This window comes from Leishmania infantum, chromosome 7 (assembly GCF_000002875.2).
Source record: "Leishmania infantum JPCM5 genome chromosome 7".
Classification (NCBI taxonomy): domain Eukaryota; phylum Euglenozoa; class Kinetoplastea; order Trypanosomatida; family Trypanosomatidae; genus Leishmania; species Leishmania infantum.
Window position 1 is genome coordinate 185,636 of NC_009391.2, and position 25,249 is coordinate 210,884.

Sequence of the window (25,249 nt, forward strand, 5' to 3'; positions counted from 1 at the left end):
TTACTTGCGCGTCATGAGCGCCATCAGGGGCTGCTCCAGGTAGGTGATGGAAGGGTCCTCGAGGTGATCCTCCAGGTCGGCGATGCGGTAGTGCGCGAAGGCGTCTAGCGCGTTCGATACGCTCTCCATGACGCTCTCCGCCGACACTGTCGCCTCCGGTGCAAGCGTGTCGGAGTTCCAGCGCCCAAACGTCATCCGCTCATCCGCGGAGGCTTGCGACGGCAACGAGATCGTCTTGTTGCACGAGCAGCGATCCGCCGTCAGAGACGTGATCGCCAGTCCTGTCGGGGGCGAGGTGAGGCACTCGTTACTCACGAACCAGACGAGTAGCCTCGTGCTCGTCGGCAAGCGGGCCTGCAGCGCATCCAGCATCTTCTTCGTCAGCGGAGACACGCCGTTGTCCGTGAGGCGTTCGTTCGCGATGTACACGCCGAGCAGTGACTGCCCCGTCGTCTTGGCGGCGTACTGCACATGCGCGTAGGCGACCTCCAGCATTGGGTGCGGCGCCGTCATGGGCAGCGTGTGGAAGAGCGGTACAGCGTCGGACACGTAGCAGGTGCTCGAAGAGGTGCCGCTGGCGGCGCCGCAGCTCGTGTGTGGGCTGCTGGGACTGCCGCTGCTCTGCGCCGCCGCGCCAGCGTCGTCGCTCAGCCGCTTGCCGACGAGCATGCCCATGACCGGCTGCGCCGGGTACTTGTAGCAGTGGAGCAGCGCCTTGGTGTAAGCCTCTGGCGAGGCCACAACGCTGGTGGACAAGGCGGACATGCAGTGTGCGCGCTGCGATGCGCGGTGGATTGATACTCTACCGGAATGCTGGGGGATGTGTGGATGAGCGACTCAGGAGAGCGAGAGAACTGTGCGTGTGCAGTCGTGTGCGGAAAAGACGTTGAGGAAGGCGAAGATGGGAAAGGAGACAGTGCTGGCACGCGCCCGTGCATGCGTATGCACGCAGATGTGGCGAAGGCACAAGGAGTGCGCGAGTTGGCGCACGGATACTCACGTAGGAAAGGAGGGTTGATAATGAACTGGAAAGCGCACGTGTGAGAGAAAGAGAAAGGGGGGCGATGGAGGTGATCAAGCATGACCGTCGCGCTGACGGAGCGGAGAGCGCGACGGTCCTTTGCGAGCACCCCTGCCTCGCCGCTCGCAGCGAGTTGCGCACTCGCGCCTGCATCATCCCCACGAGCTCGTCTCTCCACTACACCCAACCTGTCCTCCTCTAAATTGCGCAGACACCCTCCGCGCCGTGCATACCTGCGCGGCTGTCCCCTGCGAATGCCCGCGTGCCTCCGGCCGGCAGGCGCGTACGCCTACTCGCTTTAGCGGCACGTCTGTGTCGGTGCTACCTCTTTTTTCCGGCGGTGGTGATCGTGGTGGGGTGTACATGACGGAGAAGGCAAGAACAAAAAAGAGGGGCGACACGACATGAGAAAGGACTAGACGGACAGGTGAAGGCCGCCGCCTCCCTCCTTCCCGCTCCCACCCCGAGAGAAGACAGTCATAACATAAGAGGGTGTTCGTGTGTGTTTGTGTGTGCCATGCGTGGTAGGCAGCGCAGGTGATTGGCGGTGTGTCGGTGGGCATCTCTCTGTGCCCACTCATCCAGCATGTCCGTCATCCTAAGCCACCGCCACCGTGTCGAGCGAGCGCACACACCAAAGGGAAGGGCGAGCAAGACACCGCAGAGAAAGCCGAGAAAGTTGAGGATCGACGGCGGATGAAGCGAGACCATGTTAAGGCAGCACGCAGCACGCGCGCGTGGATCCAACACCAACGCCACGCCCCGTCAGCTCTCTCCTTCTCTGTCTGCCTGTGAATGTCGGCTCGAAAACGAAAAACAGAAAGGTTTGTACGTACATGTGCACTGGACAAGAAGTGGACGAGGGGCGGCGTGACGCGCACACGCCCGCGTAAAGGGAAGGATCGCGAGCGAGCAAAATAGAAAAGTGAAAGCAGCCGAGAAGCACCGACTGCTCAGTGCATATACGCCACCATGCATGCACGCGTGCGCACACCAGAAGATAGAGAAATAGCGGCGGGTGCAAGTCGCGTTGTGACGGAAGGGTGGTGGTGATGGTGCCACGTGCAGGGGTGAGGGAACAGAACAGAAGGTGCACAGCGCACCCGTCACGGCCCACACACGCCCCACCAGCGGTCGCGCATACCCCTGGCATCGTTGGGCATCTCACCCACGCCCCGCCACGACATGCGCGCTCTTCGACGACGACGAAGTCGTCGCGCCTGCCGGCTTTGTCTGCGTACGGCTGCCCATCATCGACCGCGCCTTGGCCAACAGGCCCGTCTGACCCCTCGTGAACATCTCGTACGCGCCCGCCATGTTGTAGTCTTGCCCTGTGAGGGTCACGAAGTCGACCTGCCGCAGCGGCGCCACGCGATCCGGGCTACGCAACAGCAGCGCCAGCAGTCGCTTCCAGTAATTCGAGTCGCCGTCTGCTCGGCTCCCCTTGGCGGCTTTGCCGACGGTGCCCGCGCAGTGCGCATCCCGCGCGGCCGTCTTGCTGCTGTTACCGGCTACGGCTTCTATCTCCGTGTCCTCCGCGATCGGGTTGCCGTGCAGGGTGAGGACGCCGAGGTACGGCAGCGGTGCTATCCTTGCCTCGACAACGCGCCAGTCAGCGATGGCGTTGCCGTGCAGCCTCAGGCTCTGCAGCGGCAGCAAGCTTAGGTCTGGCAGGGACGATATGTTGTTCTGGGTGAGGTCCAGTGTGTGCAGTGTGAGCAGGCAGTTCACAACAAGGCGGCGCAGCACCGGCACAAGCTGATCCATCTTTGCCTGCATGTGGCAGCCCGAAACCCGAACGCACGACGCATCATACCGCGCCGCACCCGCGCCGCCGTCGCCTCCCAAGGCTCTGTTCCCGTTGCGCTGTGGAGCGCCTGCATCGCCCCCGGCGCCGCGGCCGGAGCCGTCCTCGTAGAAGGAGAAGCAGTGCCGTTGGGTCTGGAACTCGTACGCCTCCTCCTCTCCATACTTGTTGCGTGCCTTGATGAGCGTGCGGCTCGAGCCCGACTGTTGGGGTTTGGTGGGGTCGTTCTCTTGGTTGAGGAAGATGCCCTGGGAGAGCCGGGGATCAGCGGCGGCGCGAGGTAGTCGGTTGACGTGCACGTGCCCCGAGACGGGCGTCAGCCGTAGCAGCATCGACGGCTCCGTCGCCTTGACGAAGGAGAAGTCCAGGAGTGCCCATGCGTTACTGCACGCGTCGACGCGAGTGGCCGTCATCCCGTAAAACGCCTCGACGGCGTGGTACACCTGCTCGGAGCGCGCTGCCGAGAGGTGCTGCTCACGCTTACGTGTCAGGCCTCCCTTTCCCGTCGGAAGAGATGCGGCACTGCCCTTCTCGGACAGCCGCGTCTGCGGCGACGACAGCGGCGCTGGCGGCAGCTCGCGCAGTGTCTTCGGGGACGACGATGCGGCCGGCGCCGCGCGGGTGAGCACCTCTGGCACTGTCAGCATGCGGCGGTGGATTGTGACGATGAGGCCGTCGTCGAAGAAGATCTTGTCCTCGAAGAGGAGGTGGTCAGTGCCCCAGACAGTGCGCACGCAACTAAGCGGCTGGTTGCGCTCTGTGAACTGCTGGCCCAGCTGACTGTACGCCTCTTGCACCGTTGTCGGGGCCGGTGGCGGCGCTAACACCTCCGCCTCCTGTAGAATGTCCTTGCGCAGCTGGAGGTCGACCTCGATGGGGGCGATGTGGGCCGGGGGCGCCGTCTTGCCGTCTGAGGAGACGATCCAGTGCAACAGCTGGAAGAAGCGGTAAGAGACGAGCAGCTTGCCTTCTGTTATAGTGACGGCGTCCTCATACGCGATCGGGTTGCCGCGGGACGCAGGCCGCTTCTGCGCTGCGGTGGCGGCGGCAGCGGCAGCAGCAGCAGCAGATACCGCGGACACATCAGAGGACAGGAAAGTGCTCGACCTTGTGCGCTGCTCTGGCGGCTGCAACTGCACCCGCACTTGCTGCTGCTGGAACCAGTGCACGCCGTCGGCAGCACGTGCGGCCGCCGCGGCAGCGGCGCTTCCGCCGCCGTTGGAGGTGTGATCGCGTGCTGAGGTCGCCTTGGCAAAGGTTTGTCCTAGACGCTGCTTGTCTGTCCTGGTTTGTTGTCGCTGTGGCTGCGGTGCAGCCGGCGCACCGCGTCCATCGGCAGCACACTGCTCACTAGCGGCGGCCGCATCCTCTTTGCCATCCCTGGCAGCCCCGTCTGTGCTTCCAGTGCCGCCTACGTCGTTGTCCCCGTCGCCCTCGTCAGCGACGCAGCTATGATGGAGCTCGCGAAGCTTTCGGAATGAGTCGTACCGCTGCTGTTGGGTGATCCGCCACTGCTCTTGACGCTGCAACAGCTCGCGTGCACGCCGCTTCTGGCTCCTAGCGCTACACGCGCCAGCGGTGGGGGCCGGAGCAGCGGCAGCAGCGCTGAGCTGGTTTCCCGTGTTGATATTGACGCTCCCTCTGCCGCCCGCTGCGGCAGAGCTAGCAGCGGCAGCGGCAGCGGCAGCGGCGGCAGAAGCGGCGTCTACAGCGGCGATGTGCTGCCGCTCCGACATCTGCACCCATCGATGCACGGCCTGCATGTTGCTGTCGGCACTGGCAGACGGGTAAGGAAAGTGCGTGACCAGGAGCACCTGCGGGGAGAGAACATCGTAGTAGTCGTTGATGTCTTGTGAAATGATCGCCTCCGTCACGACGCGGCGGCCGTACTCCACCTGCTCGTACTCCATCTCGCGGCGGGTTGTGGGGAAGAGGAGGAGGGGGGCTTGATCGAGAGGTGCGCTTCACAGCTGGAGGGGTTGAAGAGGAAAGAATGAGCCTCAAGGGTGCCGACGCAAGCAGCTACCCGCTTTTCATACGCCAAAAACGCGCCAACTCGGAGAGGCAGAGAGGACGGACAGGGGGGGGGGGCTGCGTGCTCTGGCACGTGTCAGAAATCTTATAGGTGTACTAGACCTTGCGGAGAGAGGGAGAGGCGAACAGGAAGGAAGCGGGGAGAGAGGTTGGGGAAAAGATGATGTAAGGAGACATGGAAGAAGGTCGAGGATGACGATACACATCTGCACCAGCACAGCAGCCGCTATAGCAGCTGCGGAGCCGGTGCGAGCGAGCCCGCAGGGCACGTATCGTCTCTGTGTGGCGGCTGGCACAGGGCAGCTCACCAACAGCGCGCCCCGTCAGAGATCTGAAGCGCCGCCAAGAAGGAAAGGGAGGGGTCGCCTTACTCGGCTTCTCCCTCCCTGCAAAACCTTGGTGTGCGGGGTTCGCGCGTGTATGGCTAGGCGCAGGTGCGTGTGCGCGCATGAGCAGAGAGCAAGAGGGTCGGCGCAGACGGATGCACTGAACATGAGGTGAAGCCCAATGGCAGCGACATCATGAAGCGAAAGGATAACGAAGATGGAGAGACAGAGGGTGTCCGCTAAAATGGGCAGGCGAGCGACGCACCCGCGCTGGCACGTGGGCCCGTGAGAGCGGGTGCCTCGGAGTGTACGTGGGCGTCCCAGTGTCGATGCCTGGTTCGGCGTCGTAGTCCAATGAGCATCGATCGATCACACGTACACAAGGGAGCCAGCACGAGAGGAAGACGGGAACGATACAACGAAAGGCAGGGCTTCTCGACAGCGAGTGCATGGACCCCGACGCTCTATGTACATCCTTAGATCGCATCCGTGCGCACTGTTGCCCAACGAACGGCATACACATAGACTTAAATATACATTGAGAGACCACAAAACGGGAAGGAGGGGGGCAGCAACGGCGTGTCTAGGCCGTCTCACCACCACCACCACCTTCATCAGCGAGTGGCCCACACCCACACGTGCGTGGAGACGCGCGGGCAAAGAGGTTTGGAAGCGAGAAGAATAGAAAAGGAAGTGAAGCAAGCGAAACTAATGTACATGCTCGTCTGGAGGCAGCGGCGCAGCAGATAAGAAGAAGCGTTGGGAGGATGCTGCCGCTGCTGCCTCTATCCCTCACCAACTACACATCTACGGCTTGTCCACACCGAGCAGCGCACGGATGTCGTCGCCGTTCTTATACTTTTCCTCCATGGCTTGCAGCTCCTCGCGACTGTGGCGCAGCCCCGTCCACTTCGTCTCCACTGCCTGCATCTCTTGCCCCAGCAACTGCCCTTGCTGAGAGAGGTAGTCGCTCTCGTGCGCCAGACCGATCAGGCGGGCAGTGACGAAGGGGTGAGCGACCGTGACCGAGAGAGAAGGTGGAGCGGTGGTGGCGGTGGTGGTGGTGGCTGCGACGACAGCGCCGTCACCTGCTGCCGTTGCCGGAGCGGCAGCAGTGCTCTTCGTGGCCTCAGATGCCGTCGAGGGCGAGGCCGGGGACGGCTTGGCATCGGCTGCAGATGCAGCAGGCGCATCCTCCAGCATGCCCGGCGTGGGGAGCGGCTTCTCGGCCTCGCCCTCCTCGCCGGTCGTGATCAGCTGGGCCTGCGTTTGCCGTGCCAGGACGCCCCTCAACACCGGGTCCACCTCGGCTTTTCGGTCTGCCTCCATGTCGGAGACGTACTTCAGGTACAGCTGCACCTCGTCCAGCTCGCGTGAGACGTCATCCAGGCGCTGAGCGTGCGCAGCGGCGTCGGGGTCCATCGTGTCACTCGCGCGCTCTTGGTTCAGCAGAGTGCTGCGCTGCAAGAGCCGCATGCGGTCCGCCTGCGTGCATCGCTTCGCTCTGGCCTCCTCAGCCGCGTACACAAACTGCTCGTAGTAGCCCACGTACTCCTCTGCTTCACGTTGGGCGAGGTCAGCGTCGCTCTCCTCGACCGCCGCGAGGTGTTTCAGCAGCTTCGGCACGCACGCGTCCACATACTTGCCGAACAAGTCACCAGCCTGATTCCATCGCGTCAGCACCTCCTCGCAGCGGCACAGGCGCTCGCAGTGGGCCGACTGCGCCTGCAGCTGTGCATGCACCGCCGCCGCCTCCTTGGCACGTTGTTCACGCAACGACATACATTTCTGTGCGTAGCGGCCGCGCTCGCGTGCATTTTCAGCGATCTTCTCGAGCAGTGCGCCTACCTCCTCCCACAGCACACGGGCGGCCTTGTCCATGTCGCACAGGTGGGACCGCATGTCCGCGTCGGCTGCAGCCTCCGTCGCCTGCATGGCGATCAGCTGCTGCTGCGTCTGCCGAACGACCTCTGTCAGGGCACGGACGTCGTGTTGCACGCTGGGCAGCGCCTCCCTGGCATACCTATGCACCGCCTGCACTGACTGATGGCTGTCGTCGATCAGATCCACCACATCACGGCGAAAGTCGCGGGTGTCGTCTGAGTGCAGTGAGACGAGCGCCATGCGGGCCCTGTACAGCAGCAGGAGATCGTTCGAGAAGTCAACCTGCGCGTGCAGGTTGCGCAGGGCGGTGAGTGGGTCAGCCGCGTCGATAGCCTCCTCCTTCTGACGCTTGGCGGTCTGCACGCGGTCCTGCAACTCACGGAGAGCCTCCTCGGACTTCTTCAGCTCGCGCTGCGCGTAGTCGCCAGGGTTGTAGTGCAGGCGCTCGTGCATAGCAACAGCTGCGCGAGAGGGGTAGATGTCCTCCTCCGCGGCCGCTTCCTCGGCCTGCAGCACCACTCCCGTCTCTTCCGATTCGTTTACCGTGCAATCCTTGCGAGCTGCCGCTCGCTGCCCCCGCGGCTTCTTCGAAGGAGGCACCGTCACCTCGCCCTCGCCCGACCACGACAGTTGCCCGAGCTTGTCTAGCAAGCTCAGATGCGCCAGGTGCGTGTCCAGCGGCGCCAGCAGGTACGGCGATCGCAGCAGGTCGTCCAGCGCGCGCCGCATCGTGTCCATCGGGATCGCCGGCATCTGAGACATGACGTCTATCTCCGGCACCGGCGTGCGCAGCGCGTGCTGCTCCGCCACCTCAGAAGGCGTGACTAGCATGTCCTCAGTGCACCTGTAGGCGCCAAGGTACGAGTGCAGGTTCTCCACTGCGCGCGTGTTGTGCAGCGCGCTCTCCGTCGGGAGATCAGACAAGAGTGCCTGGAGCTCCTCCACGCGGGCGGACCAGTGTTTGCAGTGCGCCTCCACCTTCTCCCGTAACTCCGCGTTCAAGACGGCCTGCTGACAGCCATGGTACATCACAGATGCGTGCTCGATCGGGGGCTCCAGCCGCGCCGCGTCCAGCGCCGCCTGCGAGCTCCGACCGGTGAGAGGCAACAGCTTCTGCGCTGCGGTCAACTGCGTCGACGACAATGCAGAGCTGCCGTCCGCGAGGTAAGTGCGCCCTGCCGCCGAGCGCAGAAACGAGACTGGTTGATCGCTGCCACCACTCTGCAGGTCATCGTAGCCGATGTGGGAGCGCAGCATCATCAGTGCATCCTTCGGCGGCTGCGGGACGAACGGCTTCGCTCGGTACCCGCTATGCGGCATGGTTGTCGCATAGGGCCGTCTCTCTGGATACATGAGGCGCTCGCGAATACTGGAGAATGAAGAAGCGATCGCCGGTGCGGCCGAGAGTGAAGGGGGAAGAGGTGTGGCGGGGCGGGCGTGCCGGTGATGATGAGTGATGTGCGCGCGTTTCTACCCACGCCTTCTTATTTAGCTTTTCCTCGCGTGTGTGCCCTCCTCAGTCGGCCGATCTTGCGTCTGCGTGTCTGTGCGTGCGCGTGGTCACTGCTGCTGTGATGGGAGAACTGCGGATCATGTGCGTGAGCATAGCGATGTGCGCTCAAGAAGCGCAAGAGTGCCACAGGCGAGAAAGAGAGTACGTGAGCCGAGAGAGAGAAAGTGCAGTGCACTGCAGTCCATCCTGTGAGCGTTGGAGATGGAGGAAGAGTGGGGAGGGGTACCGGCACACCCCTTCCCTCACGCTTGCATTCGCTGAGATGCGCCGTTTGAGAAGGGTGGCGGTCTTGCCACTCCGCAGAGACCGCCGCCCCCTCCCCCCGCACAAACACACACACACACTTCCATCCTCGGCGCACAAGGGCAAGCTAAGTTGCGGGAGAGGCGCACGCAAGCCTCGCGAACTTCACGAAGGATATCGCTGCGAGACAGAGAGTGCGTACCAGTGCATGCCTCTGAGACAAGAGTTGGCCAGGGGCACCGAGAGAGAGGGGGAAGGGATAGAAGACGCAGGCAAATCAGAGACGCGCATCAGTGCATCCCACACATATCTCGCAGCCCCCCCCCATTCCCCTTGCCCCTCTCCGCACGGCCCGGGCAAGTGCACGCAGCGTGTGCGGCTGCTTCATTCTTCGATCACCGTGCGCCTCCTTCTGCTGCCGTTGCGCATGTAGAAGCCCTCACATACACGAGATCGCCACGACGACGACAACGATGATGATGCGGTTCTGTCACATAAGAGAGGAAGGAGAGTGATAGCGTCTAACATACATGCAAGATGAAAAGAGGCTACGGGAAGACGAGGGGTGGGGCACACAAGGAAAAAGAAGGAGTGAGAGTACGAGGCCACCCACACCCCAAAACTCCCTCCCCCCCCAACGCGTGCATGCAATACGTGCGTATGCCGCGACAGTGACATCAGCAAGCGTATGCACGCACGCGCGCGCGCACGCGCAGACAAGTAGACAGGCGAAAGGAAGCTGTCACCCGGTTATGGTACATCACATGTATGAGCGTGCGTGAGCAGGCACGCACGCCTTCGCCTTCCTTACTCCAGCTCTCTCTGCATCCGCAGTCGCCGCCATTGTCAGTGCCTCGCACATGTGCGGCAACAGTAACGCGCCAAGGATGGAGGGAGGCTGAGAAGGCGAAGGCGTTCGAGAAAGCGGTGGTGGGCGTCCAGCTAGCTAGAGAGAGAGAGCGTCAGAAAGAAGGACACACACACGGAAACCGACGCCCTGCAGGTGGCACCCCTCTCCCTTGTACAACAGTGCCCACAACCTGAATGCACACCTGACGCGAGCCTAGCATGGGTCAATCCCGCCGTTGGCTCGCCTCCTCTTGCAGCTTCGCGATCAGCGTCTGGCTCAGGCGCGTCCCTGCCAACATCAGGACTCCAACGCGCCTGTTCACGCGCAGGAGGGCGGTGAAGTGCCGCATGGAAGGCAGAGAGATGCCGGGGTTGTGCTCCAGGTGCACCTCACGCACCGTGTGGTTCGTGGCTAGCGCGTAGCAAAGGCTCTCCGCGTCCGTGTTATCCAGGGACATGTTGTTGAAGTACACGACGCGGAGACGAGGCAGGTGCTCAAGGAGGTGCAGTACGGCGACAAAGCCATTGTGGCCGACGTAGTTGGCGCTGAGGTCGATCTCCTCGACGGAGTATGTGAACTCCGGCTGCACCGGGAGCTTGCGCATCAAGTAGCTGTTCGGGCGGCACTGCTGCGCCTCACAGCAGCGGGCGTAGACATCGCGAAGAGAGGGACCGTAGAGGGTGCCGCCCTCTGCCTCGCGCAGGGCCTGCTGAACGGCAGGGTCGCCCTTGCCAACCAGCTGCTCGTAGAGCTGCCGCTGCTTCAGCTGCTCGGCAGCGGCCGTGTCATCGTTGTCGACCACAGAAGGGCACGTAGTAGTACCCAGCCTCGCTGCTGCATCCGGGCTGCGACCCACCGCGTCGCCGTCGCCGCTGATGTCGGGCAGTTCGCTAGTGGGCAGAGCTGAGGCGGAGCAGACGACCTGGGTTTTCAGCACCTCTCCGGCGCCAGCGTCTGCCGCGGCGCTGGAGATGTAGCTTGCCACGAGTATGCTGCCACTGCCTCTCCGACGATAAATCGCCGTACGCGCCTCGATGCCGTCACCACTCTCGGAGGCGACGGAGGCGGGCGGATGGCTACCGGCAAGCGACGCCGCAGATGGGCCCACAGAGGCGGATGCGAGAGGAGCGGCGTCAAGCGGAGCCGTACAGGCATACGCCTCCTCGTGGCTACACGCAAAGGCGTCGTGACCGTCCTCCATAAACCCGCTCATGGCGTCGTCGGCGTCGCTGTGGTCGCCCGCCAGGCTGGCCGAGCCGCTCTCCCGCAGGTGGGAGATGTTGGTCACGCTGATGCGGGAGCTGCTGTTCGCGGACGAAGAGAAATCGGCATGCAGCGTGTCACGCATGCCGCCGCCTGGTGCGCTGAAAGCCTTATCGGCGGGGGCGAGCGCCGACGCCGGTAGCGTAGCCGTCACAAGCGCGTCGCTGGTCAGCGACGCCGTGAACAGGGAGGCCGAAATCAGTGATGTTCGGGCGGCTTCAGTGCCGAAGGCGCTTGCGCCGTCCGCCTCGGATCCCCCGCGGTGTCCGCCGTGCGCGTGCAGGCCGCCTTCGTTGATGTTGGCGGCAGACACGGAGCGACGAGTAGGCGCAATGCCACCTTCCTCTGGCGACACCACCGCTTCGACGCCGCCTTCGACGCGGCCGTCATTGCCGAGCGACAGAAAGTGAAGGTGACGCTCGCGCGTCGCGGCCACGATGCGAGGATCCCTGGCGGCGAGCATCGTCGGGTGCGGCGTGGCAGCGGCGGTCGACAGCGACGACGGCGAGCCTGGTGTGGCGCACTGCACCGGCTGCGGGACCGCGTCGCCGAGCTGCTTGTCGTCGCTGTATGCGTGTATGACGTCCTCCTCCATGAGGCGAATGTTTCGCGCACGGTAGCGACTGACACGCGCGCTCTTCTCGAAGTTGTTCTGCGGCAGGTACTCCATCCCATGCACAAGCTGCTGAAACACGTAGAGGTGGGCATCGAAGACACCACCGCTGAGCTTCGCGATGTAGAGTGCCGTCACACCCAGGTTGCCGACGAGGGTTGAGGCGATGAGCGACTTGACGACGCAGCCGAGGGGCTCGTAGGTAAACGTCATGGTACGCAAGCGCCCTGTGCGGCTGCCCATGAACAAGTTTGATGGAAGGCCCACCATTTTCGCATCCGGGAACACCTCCGCGACGCGGGCCGCCTTGAGCTCGCTGTACTGCTCGGTCGACATCACCTTCGGGTATCCCATGCGCGACACCTCCTCGACTTCGACGCACACAATGATGGGGCTGACCTTGTACTTGGCGACCCCAGTAATCTCCGCCGCGGCAATGTCGTCCAGCAGCCGCTCGTACACGCTGAGCTTCAGGGTGAGGCAGGTGATGGATCCCACGCCGACCGTCTTCGCCGGTGAGTAGTCGGGCAGCACCCGCATCGGGTACAACGGAGTGACAAAGACGATGGCTGCCTTGTGGTCGACGTACTGCAGCTGGCCGAAAGCCTCCTGCTGCTCGCTGAGCGGCGTCGTCGGGCCAACGTTGTGATAGGTAACGTCGACACCGAACTGTACCCGTCCCGGCGACGCGTACACCGGTAGAAGAACCTTCCGCACGTACCCCTCCAACTCCTCGGCGTCCGTGCACCGCGCGCGTAGCAAGTAGCCGCGCTGCCCGACAATGGTGCCGATGGCGTACACGTGGCTCTCCTGCAACTCGGAGCGATCGTGCAGGGTGTAGCGCAGCTGGAAGGAGCGGTGGCGGCCGCCCAGCTGGTAGGTGCAGCGAAGCTTGTCGCCAATGTGCAGCCGCGCCAGCCGCGTGTCGCCGTCGATGCTCGCGACGTGGGGGTCACGCAAGACAAACTGCACGCAATGCTTGCAGAACCCCTTGAGGTCCATGCCGGGAGCGGGGAGGCAGTAGAAGAGCTCCACCGCCTTCGACTTCTCCACCCACCACGCGTCCCCGTCGACGCGGTCGTCCGCGACTGTCGGCGCCGTCTCTGCCCGCTTGCCGACGTCGCTCGAGCTCGTGAAAGAGTGCTGCTCTGCGTGCTGGTAGCCGATGTTCGCTGTGGCAGGGCTCGCGCTGAGGCTGCCTCTACTCATGCTTGGCTGACGCAACGAGACGCCGGCGCCTGGTGAGCCCCCTGCCGCGGTGACAGGCTGCGGCGGCGACTGCACCACCGCCGCTCGATCCGTGTAGGAAAGCACTGCGAACATCGGCGACAATTCCGCTTGCGTCGGTAGCCTCTCGCGCTGCGCGAGCCCGACCGCCGTCCTGTCCAGGTCGATGAACTCGTACTCCCACTGCGGGGAGCACTGGATGAGGAGCTGGCCTGCCTGATGCACAAACTGCAGAGCAAACTTCCACTCTCGCCGCATGTCCCCGGTGGTGCTGTTCTTGTCTGACGGCACGTGTGCGGGCTGCTGCTGCAGTGCGGAATGTTGATGGTTTAGAGACCGTGACGAGCGCCGGTGCACCTGAGACGTGGACGTGAGGGACCCGCCATTGTGGTCGTCTGCGTCGTCAGAAGTGGTGGGGCACAGCACAGAGCTCGTCGCAGATCGCCGCGCCGCCGCCATCCCCATGCTTGCGGAAGCCAAAGAGCCGCGCTCTTGCATCAAGGCCTTCTGCACAGCCGTCGGCACCGCGCCGGCGGCTAGGTGGCCCCAGTGACCGTTCTTGCGCGGGATGGGCGACGTCATGGTGTGGGGGCCATGGAAAACCGGGGGAGGAGGGAAGGAAAGAGACGGCCTACGAGAGACGCGCAAGCTCACTGTCGGTGCGCAGGCCGAAATTCAACGCAGCCAGAGAGAGGGCGGGCGGGCGGGGGGTGTCCGCAGTGGTCGAAAACCGAAGGTGTTGAAGGGCACGTGGCCACCAGGAGGACGAGGAGGGGTGTGAAAAGTAAAGAGCGGGAGAGCAGGGTGCACGGGAAGTGGCCAGAGAACGACGGCGCCTCACTGATGAAACGCGCGCACGGACACTGATGATGGTGAGGTGACTGCATATATGGACGGGTGAGCGATAGCACCGCCGCGAGACACCGCACGCTCATTCCGTGCATTGTGGCAGGAGACGTCATGGCGTTGGGAGAACACAGCTATGCAGATGTGCGCGTGATTCATCGCGGATGTCAGCACCGCCATGCACGACCAAACTGACCCGCTCACAGGGGAGGAGGGCCGAGCGAGAGCGAGAGCGAGAGATATAGAGAGAGTACACCGACATGACGTGCCGCCGCCAAGCGTTCGTGTTTTACGACTTGGTTCACGACGAGCGATAATGCGGATGATCAGCATTCGCCTCCGTGCGCGAACAGGAAAAGACCGAAGAAAGAGAGATGAAATGGTGGGCACACCATGACGTGCTCACGCCCCGCACCGAGCACTAGGAGACGCGCGACGATCACTCCGATCCAGCGCGGTGAGACGGCAAACAATACGAGAAAGACACAGACAGCGCGAAGAGGGAGGAGGGGGAGGTGTGGCTGCAGCTCTTTCTCCCGGTGCATGAAGCAGCCGGCACAACAGCCATCAAGTGCGCCGCATTCGCCTGCGGCCATCATCGACCTTCCGCTGCTCAGCCCACCACATGTTGCTCCTCACCACCGCTGGCAGTGTACACAACAGACAACATCGTATCACGCAGCACAACGCTGCGCACGACGACGGCGCCGCCGCAGCCGACCAAAAAGCACCAGTCACTTAGCCGCTGGTAGTAGTAGTATGGCAGAGAGCCCAGCACGGCGAGGAGCACGTTGGGTGCGGCGGTGCCGTCAGGCGGCGGCGCCCCGCCGGGCGTGTTTGCCACGGTTCCTGGAAGGGACGAGCGCAGCATGACCAGCTGTCCAATGAAGTACACCCCGATCATCATCGAGAGACCGACGGAAATCGTCTCGGGCCGGCAGATGGCAGACCCGCTGAAAGACATCGTCACATGGAAGAGAGCCAAGAGCACGCCGCGGATCGAGTTCAACAACATCCACCCGTTCACCACGAGCGCCAGCGCAAGAACGACGTGAGTGCTGACCTCTACGGCAGTCACGGAGAAGGACACGGCGCCCTCGGCGTTGCGTCGACGCAAGATGAATGTGTTCTCAAGCAGCGTCACCGCCTGCGTGACGGGGTCCTGCGTAGAGGCCTTGAACAGCCACAGACTCGCCACTGTCAGGCTGATCTTCACGGCCGAGTAGAGCGCCATGGCCACCCCGAGGCCGGCGTACCATCGGCCCACCCAAGTCGCCCCGCGCTGCGCTTCACGAAGCATGCCCTCCACCTCGTGCAGCTGCAGGTACATCGACAGACTGAGGAAGCGTGACGCCGCCGACTCGCTGCGCAGTGTGCTGATGCGCGCGATGGCCCGCTGGCGGGAGAGGGTAGGGTTGCTGACGGCTGAGGTGGGGCTCTTGGGATAGAGACGACCGCCAGGTGAGGCGCCGCCAGCGACCGCGTGGGCGGCGTTAGAGAGTTTCTGCTGAAGCCATCCCACCGCGCCGCTGGGGCTTTGGTTCTGCGTCTGGCGCTGTGGCGCGTGCGACGGCGCTGACTGATTGCCGAGGCCGGTAGACTGCCGTAAGTCGCTGCCACCCAAAAGTCTCCCCTGTGCGGGGGAGTCGCTGATGCCGCCGCTGCCGTCAAAACCCGGATACGGGGCGTGGTAGGGGTTCACCGGGTCAAAGCCAGCGCCTGCGCTGTACAGAGCCGGGCTCTGCTTTGGCCGAGACGACGAGTGCCCGCGGTGCGGGCTTGGTGAGCCGGCAGCAAAGGCCGGTGAGGGCCACTCTTCATGCAGCACGCTGTACTGCAGGGCGGCGATCTGGCGCTGCGCTGCACCGTAGCTGTTTAGCACGTAGCATAGCTTCTTGTTGAAGTTTTGTTGTGCCTTCCGCAGGTCCTCCTCGCGTCCGCGCCAGTACGTGTAGGGCGCCAAGAACAAACATGGGGAGGTGACGGCGGCGTAGCCGGACAAGAGGCCGATCATCGCCACACCAACGGTCGCGACGCGCGAGGTTATGGCGCACACAAGCGCGTGCAAGTCCGCCGCAGCGGACGGCATCGCGTGCACGGCTTCAGCGACAGGGAATGGTCGCCGCGGCTGTTGTGGCAACTGCGCCTGTCCATCGGCATCACCGCCACCACCAGGCACCTCCACCTTCGCGTCGACAAGGAGTTCGGCGACACGGTCAGCGGCGGCCTCAAGGACGCCCTCTGCAACGCTTCTCATCTGACCGGCCTCCTGCGCCGACGATCGGGTTGCCGTGTCACCGCCAGCACCGGAAGTGCTCTTGTGTTCGATCTCCCGTGGCACGTTCAGCATGGTCGTGCGGGTCTGCAGTTGCGTGTACACTCGCCGCACGGTCGCGATAGAGGTGTGTCGCACCGCGTGCACATCCAGCGCCATCACGCGCGCCGTCCACACGCCGGCGCAGACGAGAGCGGCCACCACCAGCAAGCACACCAGCACCCAGCGCAGCCGACCACAGAGCCCACGCGAGCGCGTTGTGTCCTCGCAGTCGTGCCGGAAAAGCGAGCTCAACTCGGAGCGTGACCGGCTGCTAAAGCGGCTGCTGTACAAGTGACTCGCACCGGAACCCCAAAAGCCACTCGCGCTTCGCGATGACCTCCGCGAGCTGCAGAACCGCTTGCCAGCGGTCCGGCGGCCACTGCCACGGACAACTAAGTGGCGCAGAAGCGAGATGACAAAGACGGCGGGGCAGGCGACTAGCACCGTGCTCAGCAAGAGCAGCAGCAGCCACGTAAAAGACCGCGCGCTAACCCGCATGAGCGGATGGAACAGCAGTGACATCATCGACAGCCACGACGCCCACTTGCCACCCGCTCCAGCGATGCCGCTCGCACCGCCCTCAGCAGCCGCAGTCGAGGAAGCGGCCGCAGATGGGAGCAGCGACGCCTCTGCCATGTCTACGAGGACCGCGCTGAAGAGCGACACCGACAGCGCAAAGGTGCTGGCGAAGCACCACCGCACCGCGCTGGCGTCGCTCAGTGGCTGCACCACAACGAGGCGCATGAGAAGCTCACCGAAGTAGAAGAAGACGGCGTAGCTCGCCGCCACGTAAAAGACGCTCATACTGGTAATGGGGATGCCCACCTCTCCGCATCAACAGACGCACGCGCACGCGCAGAGAGGGGAGAGAGAGAGAGAGAGATGGCGGGCGCGAGCGGGGCGATGAATCTGCCCAAGTCAACGGCGCCACTCCACAGGAGAGATGAAAACAGACCAAAGAAACTACGTCCCTTCCGTGCGCCGGTGCGGCGGCCGTCTCTGGCGTAGTCTCCCCCCCCCTCTCCCCCACTGGGTGGTGGATGGATGTGAATGTGGGTAGTGGGTGGTAAGTGAGCGGATGGGTTTCAATAAAAAGACAGAGAATGAGGAGGAGGAGGAGCAGAAAGCAGGAGAGGGGGGAAGAGGGGGAAGAGGGGGAAGAGGGGGAAGAGGGGGAAGGAAGGAAGGAAGGGGCGTTAAGCAGCGAGTGACGTCCGACATCCGGCGACGCGCACAACCACCACCGACAGACAGACAGAGACGATGGGCAATGTGGAGGGGAGGGGGAGGGAGGCGCTGAGCGAGTGACGGGAAGAAAGGTAAGGGCACCGGGTGATAGCGGCGATGACGGTGGTGGTGGTGGCCCCACACGCTAATGCACCATTTCGCGAGCATAGAAGGTAAGTAAGGAAGGGAGAGAGTTGAAGGCAGGGAAGGGTTTCGAGCGTATCGCATCCGCATCGGCAGCCACAGGAGGCGGAGAGGTGAGGAAAGGGGGGAGGAGAGGGGGGGCGTTCCCGACGGAAGACGGAAGGACTGCCTCGCTTATTGTGTTCTCTTTGTTTTTGGTGGAGAGGGTGTACATCGCCCTCCACACAGCCGCACACAGAGAGAGAGAGCCGTGTGTGTGAGTACGCTGGAGGGATGAGAGGGGGGCCTGGAACCCCGACGCGCTCACGCGCATACGCTTGCACCCTCCCACTCGCCGCTTCCAAGCCCCTTTTTCGCTGCAGAAGCGCCTCGTCGCCGGCGTCTTTGCGCCCACACCGTTGGCCACGCCTGTCTGGTGGCACGGCGCCGCAGCAGCATCCGAAGCGAAGGGGGCAGCGGTTATCGCCTCCTCCGTCTCCACTACGGGGCATATCCCCGGCAGAGGGGCACGCTCAACCCCAAGCCTGTCACACACACACACACACACGCATACACAGAGAGACAAGCACGCTATCGGTTGGCGGTGGACTGGGGACGGTAGCGGCGCATGATCGCCTTCAGCTCCTCCTCGTGCCTCAGCCCTGCCACATCCGCCGGCATCGCAGCCGCAACGAGGTGCTCCGCCGGCACAGCGACACCTGTGACGGCAGGCCCAACGTCACCCCGCCCCTTCCCTACCTCATAGGCGTCCTCAGCGCTGCCGCAGTCTCTGATGGCGTCTACTGAGACGGTTGAAATAGCAGAGGATGTTGTAAGATGGTCAGTGGTCGGCGTGACTCGCGAAGGGCTCACGGTGATAGGCTCTAAGACTTCACCAGCGTCAGAGGATGTAGGGCGCATCGCCGCCGAAGTCTTGCCTGTTAGGTGCTGCTTCACGGCCGGCATCTCTGTCGAGGTTGGCAGCCGGCGCCTCGTATCTTGTGGTACAGCACTGTCGCTGTGGAGCAGCGGCTCCCCATGAAGAACTTCGGTGGTGCTGCGCAGCTCCGCAGAGAGCGCGGCCTCGTCAGCGGTCGCACGCCAGCACGGGACGCGACTGCCGCGCAGCTGCCGCAGCCACCAAGAGCGAGAATCGCTCGTCTCACGACTCGGTGCGACGGCATCCGCTGCAGAGATCACAGTATCGCCGTGTGCCGTCGCATTCTCGAGAGACCGCATCTCTGCACTGGCACCAGCAGCAGGACGGCGATGACGCACCACGCTAATCGGCGCGTTCGCGTCGTAGTAGGCGCGACGCCGTGCTTCGCCATCCAGGTCCGCTTTCACGCCGAGCGCAGCGCCGACGGCGGCACCAGCGCTCGCGATCGCTGCTGCCACGGTGTACAGCGCACACACAACGAGGCCCAGCGCCGCCGCAAAGCACACAACGTGCTCGGCGGTGGGCGTCGCAGGCGCAGCGCGGAGCAGCGCACCCGCCGACGCAGGGAGGACCGCGTACCGGCGCTCCATGGAGGAGCCGTAGAGCACGCACCGCCACCGCTGCCGCTCCCTCGAGAGGTGCGACAGAGGCGCCGACGAGCGCGACCCGCTTCGTGAGCTGCCAAGCGTGCTGCTGGCGTGTTGTTCGTCACCGGCGTTCGTTTCTCCTCGGCCCGCCACGCATCCCTCACGCGTACGCAAGCGCATCTTCGCCGTCATCCACGCGCGCCACCAGTAGAACTGGTAGAGGAGCTCGTAGTAGCCGTGCATAGGAAAAAGCACCCCATATTGCAGGAGGCGGCTGTTTGACTCGACGAAGGGCCAGTCAAAGGCTTGACAGCTGTCCAGCGACAGCAACTCATTCGCGGTGCGCAGCGTGAGACCCCACACACGCCACGATGGTGACCCAGGGGAAGCTGGCGAGGCATCCTCCCGCGTCCTCGACGTCCCGCCATCCTCACTGCACCCCTTCCCGCCCGCCTCAGTGCCACCCGCGGTGGCAGAAGAGGACGACGGCGCCGGTGCACCAGGTAGCAGAAGACTTGGAAAGGACAAGTAGGTGTTTGGGAACACCTCCCCTACCATCAGTCGCGTGTCTGCGTCCTGCGGGTTCACGAAGCTCCGGAGCGGGTGCACCACACGCCCGCGCTCCACGTGCGCTGCCGTCAGCGTCCGCAGCGGCACCCACCGCACACTCTCCACCGCGTGCGACGCCAGCTGCAGTGTTGGCGTGATGTCGCCCACGTGCAGAAACACGAAGCGTGCCTGCACGAAGCCGCGGCTGCCGACGATGCGACTGTGCAGCTGGTAGTCTGGCAACCGCCCGAGGCACATAAACTCGCGATGGTGCTGCAGCGGGAAGCCGATCTCCTCATAGGTTTCTCGGCAGACGGTATCAAAGTCGTCGTGGTCGTCCGGGTCACGGCGTCCACCTGGAAAGACGATCTGCCCGCTCCACCGTCTCGCCTCCCTGTTCGTCCGCTTCAGGAAGAGCAGCTGCAACGAGGAAGGGGCACCGGCGTCGACGAAGTCGGCATACGGGTGATGGCAGCGGTGGTGCGCCAGATACTCAAAGAACTCCAACGGGTCAGTCCAGCCGCCTTCTGCTGAGTCACGCGCGATCGAAGAAGAAGCGGCAGAGGCGGCTGCGCTGGAAAAGCGCGACGAGGTGCGCCCACTGCCACATGGCAACGACGCTGCACCCGATGCCTTTGCCTCTGTCGCGTCGGGGTCCGCATATCCGCGCCGCGCGGTGGCGACCCTGAAGGTGCTCAATGCCTTAGTGAGAGTTCGTTGCGTGTCATCGCCAAATCGCAACACCAGCGCGGCGGCAGAGCGGCGACTGCCGGGGCGGTACACATGCAGACGGCGCTCCGCGAGGTGCCGCGTAACCTGCGTCAGCAGGGCCAGGTCCACACCGGGTATGCCCGATAGCATCGGAGAAACGCGAAGGGGAGGCAGGGGAGGGGGAGGGGAACGACAGTACGATGCAGACGGAAAGGTAGAGCTGGATAGAGCGAAAGAAATATGAGAGGCGAGCGGATGGGCCTCGCAAGGGCACGGCTCGCCCTCTATGCGACCGTGTGTGTGTGTGTGTGTGTGTGTGTGTGTGTGTGTGTGTGTGTGTGTGAGGGCAACGGCAAGAGTGAAAAGAAGAAGAGCGATGAAAAGGTGCGCCAGCGGTGTGGTCGCTGCCGATGAAGCTTCCAAGCTCACCGAAGTACAAGGTTGTGGCCGTCGAGGGGGGAGGGGGGAAAGAGAGACGAGGGGGCACATGTGCTTACACAAACGGTGCGCCATCGAGGGTCTCATGACAGAGGCGGCGGCGAAGCATCGGTGGCTGGCCATGCGCACATCCCATCGCTGCGACCATTCTTCCCCACTTCCCTCACCGGCCTCCCACGCATCTTAACAACGGCTCTCGACCGCAAAGCCAGCGTCAAAGGCCAGGCCATGTGATCGGCGCGTGCTTGTGCGCGCGGCATGCGCGCGTGTGGCATGCTACGCTGTTCCTACTTCTCCGCATGTCGCTCCTTCTTTACCCAGAGAACATACACGTACACAATCACACACACACACACGCACACAATTTTAAAGTCTATGTCGATGCTCGCCGATCAAAACCCATCCATCCACTCATCACCATCACTGCCGCCATTAGCATTGCTGAGCATCAAACACGCGCACACTGAGAGAGATGAGAGGAAGAAAGAAGACAACTGGACAAGAGTAAAAAATCGAAAGTAGACAGTAAGTTGCAACGCACACGCGCACATGCACATCACGCACGCACGCAGGCACGCACGCATCCTTGAAATAAGCCAGATACACACATGAAAGGAGGTCATGGTCGCCTTTCCTCTATGTGTATGTGTGTGTGTGCGTGTGAGTGCGCCTGCGTCGCACATGTGTGCGCGTTCCTTTTAACGGATTAATCATTTTCCTTATAAGAAAGAAAGGGGGAGGGGAAAAAGCCTCCCCGACGCGCGCGTCCAACGTACACAGAGAGAGGGGCACAAGGCGCTGCACGCGCGCCGCCACACAGGCCTCCTCCTCATCGTCTTTTCCCCTCCCTTCCTCTCCCGCACACATAAGCAAATTTACCGAAGCACCAACATCAACCCAGACGCCAGCACAGAGCCGTGCCATCAGCGAGAGCGTCGGCAGACGTACAGCACGCTGAGATGGCAATCAGAGTCTCAATAAGGGTCGTAGGTGCGCACGCACACACGCACGCACACTAGTACGGTGTGAAGCTCTCGCTGCGCGGGGGGCCACCAGGGGCACCGCCGGGGCCGCCGTAGCCGCGGCCACCGCGGTAGCCACCACCACCGTAACCACGGCCGCCACGGTAGCCGCCACCACCACCGTACCCACGGCCGCCGTAACCGCGTCCGCCGTATCCACGTCCGCTGCGGCCGCCATCGTTGCGCGCGTACTGGCAGACGGCGTAGAGCTCCGGCGAGACCTCCTGCTTCGCGCGCAGCAGCAGGTCGATCAGGTCACGAATGGTCTTGCTGTTATCAGCCGATGAAACAAAGGAATAGGCGTCGCCGGTCTTACCGGCACGACCCGTACGACCTGCACGCGTAGAAAACACGTGCATCAATACGCGAGGGCGCAGGCGAGTGAAGGGGGAGAACACAGCGAGAGAGCACGCGCACGTGCACATGGGTTTGTGTGCACGAACACGTTCAGCACGCAACGCAGAGTTCGTCCACACGCATGTTGTTGTTTGGAGGCGCATGCACGCACACACAAGCGCATGCACGCATACGCGAAGGAATGCGAATATGCAACGCGCACAGGGTTGACTCATACAAGGCGCACGCACACACGCACACACGTGTGAGAGAGCGCAGGAGGAAGAGGAGTGTGGAAATATTGTGAGAGCGAGAGAGAGGGGGGCGTGAGAGAGGAGAGTAGAAAGCAAGCTGTTTCCTGCGAAGGCAGGAGAGAGCGTTAAACACAAGAAGGGGGGCAACACAGGCACAGGCACACTGCATGTATGCGAGCCGCCACAAAACCAAAAAAAAAAACAATGCGCCTGCGCCTGTGCGTATACCTATCGATGGGTGTGCGTACGTGTGTGTGTGTGTGTCTCATCAGCTGACCTGGACGATAAACAAAACAAAAAGGTAAGACCTTTTGGGGAGCAGAACACAAGAGGGAGAAGAGGTGGTGGTGGTGAGGGCGGGACGTGGGCCGCGTGTGGTCGCTGCGACGGGGTCACCCACGTATACAGACGTGCACCACACGCGTGCACACGGGTGTCACGCAAGCAGCTAGAAGCAAACGAAAAAGAAAAATGAACATGCTGCGCGTGCGCTTGCTGCTGTGCGGGGGATGGGGGGAGGGGGGCATTGAAAGGGGTGGGTGAGGGAGCAGGGGGGAAGGGGAGGGGGGAGGGAAGAGGGAGGGCGTTCTCGCCCCCCCCGTCTCCCGTGGATCGCGGCGTTTTGTACTGTGCTATAAGCTCGCGTGCGCTCGTCTCCTCTGCTTAGCGGAGGTGACGCGGCGCAGTTAGTTGCGAAAGGCGGTCTCCGTACGTGTGTGCGTGTGTGCGTGCGCTCTCGATGCGTCGGTGCCGGCGTGTGCATGCGTGCGCGCCTTGTTGACGTGCAAAACATGCATGCACGGGCGTCTGCATGGACGCCTGTGTAGAGGTGTCACTGCTCTTTTCGCGTGTGTATGTGTGTGCAGCCGCTGCTCTGCAGAATCTCTCTCTATCTCGCTGTGCTTGCGTGTGCCCGCCCCTTCAACTCGTCCTGTGGGCATCGTCTCAAGCTGGCTGCATCGTCCTTCTCTCTCCCCACTGTCCACCGCCTCTCGACCGAACCCGAGTTGGATGCGCCCCCTTAGCGCTTCCGCACGCGTGAGCGCACAAGGCACATGCGGCGGTATGTCCTATACGGTAAGGGAGGACGCAAGGCGTGTTTCAAACCGGACAAGAGGGAGACAAGTGCAGAGAGAGATGGACCGAAGGGCTGGATAGCGGGCAAGTTGCGGGACGAAGGACACAGGGCATCATGTGGTGCGTCCTTCAGGCCGCCAACACGCATACAAAGACGTTGGCCCCACACGCACGGAGCAGAGATTACCCGGAGAGAGACACAGGCTCGCGAGGAGCACCAAAACTCAGGAAGTAGTCTGAGTGCACGCATAAATGCACGCGTACTCGAATATGCAGAGGTGCGCACCCGCGCGTGGCCGAGTAAAGGCACACGCGCACACAAGCATCCACCGGTGCTTCTTCTCAGCGGGCAAAGCCCGCGTGTCTCCCACGGCACACGCACCGAAGTCATAGAGATGAGGTGCAGCACACAGAGACGCACACACATTCCCATGCGCATGACCCTCCATCGCGCTATCACTGCTTGCCTCGCTCGCCTTCCAAACGGCTGCGCGGGCGGCGTGCTCACGTGAATGTGGGCGTGCGTCGCGGGAGACTGAGAAGTGAGAGGTGGGGTGAGGGGTAGAGTCCGGCACGCCTGCGTCTCGGTGCAGGAGTGATAAGGTGGGAGAGGGCAAGGATAGGAGAAGGCACGACGCAGTCGGACACGCAGAGGGAAAGAGACACAAACGTCAACACACACATGTATACAGGCGTAGACATCGGTGCACATATCCATACACGCACAGCTGCATACAAACACCGTTTTATGTGCGGGAGGTAGGTAGAGAGGATAAGCATGTGCATGGAGGTGGTGGTCTGTACGCGTGTCTAGTTGTGAGTACATATGTGTGCATGTGTGTGTGTGTGTGTGCATGTGTGTGTGTGTGTGTGTGAGTGTGTGTGTGTGTGTGTGCGTGTGTGCGCGCACATGCGTGCATATATGTGCCTCTAATGTGTGCGTTGCTGCCCATCGCGCCTTCTCCTGTCACCTCGGGCTCCTTTACCCCGCCCTTGCGCGTTCTTCGAATCGGTAATCACCACTCATGCCCCGCTCCGGTCTCACAGACTGTGCGGGAGGAAGGGGCTGGGTGCGTGGGTGGGGCATCCGGCGATAGGCCCACTTACCAAAGAACAAACACGCCCGCTCGCAGACGCTAACGAAGTCTCACGCATACGTGTGCAGAACCGCCAAGCGCGTACTAAAACGAACAGCCGCCCCTTGCACACGTGGGAGGAGCCATCGCTGGCCTGCATCCCTGCAGCCCTCATCACGCAACATACATACATAGACTTACACATCGCGCCTGAATCTTTTTATGTGTGCGCGAGGCGGGGGGTTCGCCATGCTTAAAAAACGCCGCCTCGTTACGCACACACGTGCGGCCACACGATCGCTCAGACATGCCTGCGATCACCGAGGCGCTCTCGGGACGCAGGCACACTCACGCACGCGCAGAGGGCGGGGCGTGAGGAGCGCTCAGCAGCAGCACAGAAGCCCCCTTCAGCGCAGACGGCGTACCAAGGTGGGGTGAGGACACGAAGAGGTTGCACAAGGAAGCAGAAACCTATCGCTGCGTGCGCACACCATCATACACACACAAGGCTAGAGAGCTGCGCAGTAGGGAGAGTCGAGGACGGCACAGTACCATCGTGCCGCCGTTACGCACGTGCGCGCACACGTCCAAGCAGAAAAAAGTCAAGGCCAAAAAGAATCAAGTCGTTCAGCTGATAAGAGAAGCAGATGCAGACACGCACACACACACACATCGGTAGAGAGAGGTGGGAGAGGGAGAGGGAGAGGGGGAAGGGGGAGGGGGGGTTAAAGGCGGCTGCCAAAACAAATCGAAACGAAATAGATGGCCGCCCACCCCCACCCTTCCGCCACCACCACCACCCGGACACCTTCACCCACGCCTTCCGCAAGGTCTGGCTTTGCCTTCTTCCTTCTACCTCGCTCTCTGGGTTTCTGTCTCTCTCACGCTCTCACTCTCGCGCGCTCCTTGTCTTCCGTGCCGCCCACAGCAGCCTCGCACGGCCTTCGTTGCCCTTGTCGCTGGCG

General features: G+C 62.8%; 6 protein-coding genes across 6 annotated transcripts; all 6 read right to left on the reverse strand.

Annotated features, from left to right (window-relative positions):
• Positions 1-765, reverse strand: LINJ_07_0450 (conserved hypothetical protein; the record flags this gene model as incomplete). Its single annotated transcript, XM_001463201.1, has 1 exon — positions 1-765. The coding sequence occupies one exon, from the start codon at positions 763-765 to the stop codon at positions 1-3; it is 765 nt and encodes a 254-aa protein (XP_001463238.1).
• A 1,420-nt stretch (positions 766-2,185) lies between these two features.
• LINJ_07_0460 (conserved hypothetical protein) lies at positions 2,186-4,738 on the reverse strand (the record flags this gene model as incomplete). The annotated part of the gene is made up of 1 exon (XM_001463202.1): positions 2,186-4,738. The coding sequence occupies one exon, from the start codon at positions 4,736-4,738 to the stop codon at positions 2,186-2,188; it is 2,553 nt and encodes an 850-aa protein (XP_001463239.1).
• Positions 4,739-5,995: 1,257 nt separating this feature from the next.
• LINJ_07_0470 (conserved hypothetical protein) lies at positions 5,996-8,425 on the reverse strand (the record flags this gene model as incomplete). Its single annotated transcript, XM_001463203.1, has 1 exon — positions 5,996-8,425. The coding sequence occupies one exon, from the start codon at positions 8,423-8,425 to the stop codon at positions 5,996-5,998; it is 2,430 nt and encodes an 809-aa protein (XP_001463240.1).
• A 1,476-nt stretch (positions 8,426-9,901) lies between these two features.
• On the reverse strand, positions 9,902-13,039 carry LINJ_07_0480 (conserved hypothetical protein; the record flags this gene model as incomplete). The annotated part of the gene is made up of 1 exon (XM_001463204.1): positions 9,902-13,039. One exon carries the CDS (start codon positions 13,037-13,039, stop codon positions 9,902-9,904), a length of 3,138 nt encoding a protein of 1,045 aa, XP_001463241.1.
• Positions 13,040-14,240: 1,201 nt separating this feature from the next.
• Positions 14,241-16,748, reverse strand: LINJ_07_0490 (conserved hypothetical protein; the record flags this gene model as incomplete). The annotated part of the gene is made up of 1 exon (XM_001463205.1): positions 14,241-16,748. The coding sequence occupies one exon, from the start codon at positions 16,746-16,748 to the stop codon at positions 14,241-14,243; it is 2,508 nt and encodes an 835-aa protein (XP_001463242.1).
• Positions 16,749-17,885: 1,137 nt separating this feature from the next.
• LINJ_07_0500 (conserved hypothetical protein) lies at positions 17,886-20,642 on the reverse strand (the record flags this gene model as incomplete). The annotated part of the gene is made up of 1 exon (XM_001463206.1): positions 17,886-20,642. The coding sequence occupies one exon, from the start codon at positions 20,640-20,642 to the stop codon at positions 17,886-17,888; it is 2,757 nt and encodes a 918-aa protein (XP_001463243.1).
• Between the last annotated feature and the right edge of the window lie 4,607 nt (positions 20,643-25,249).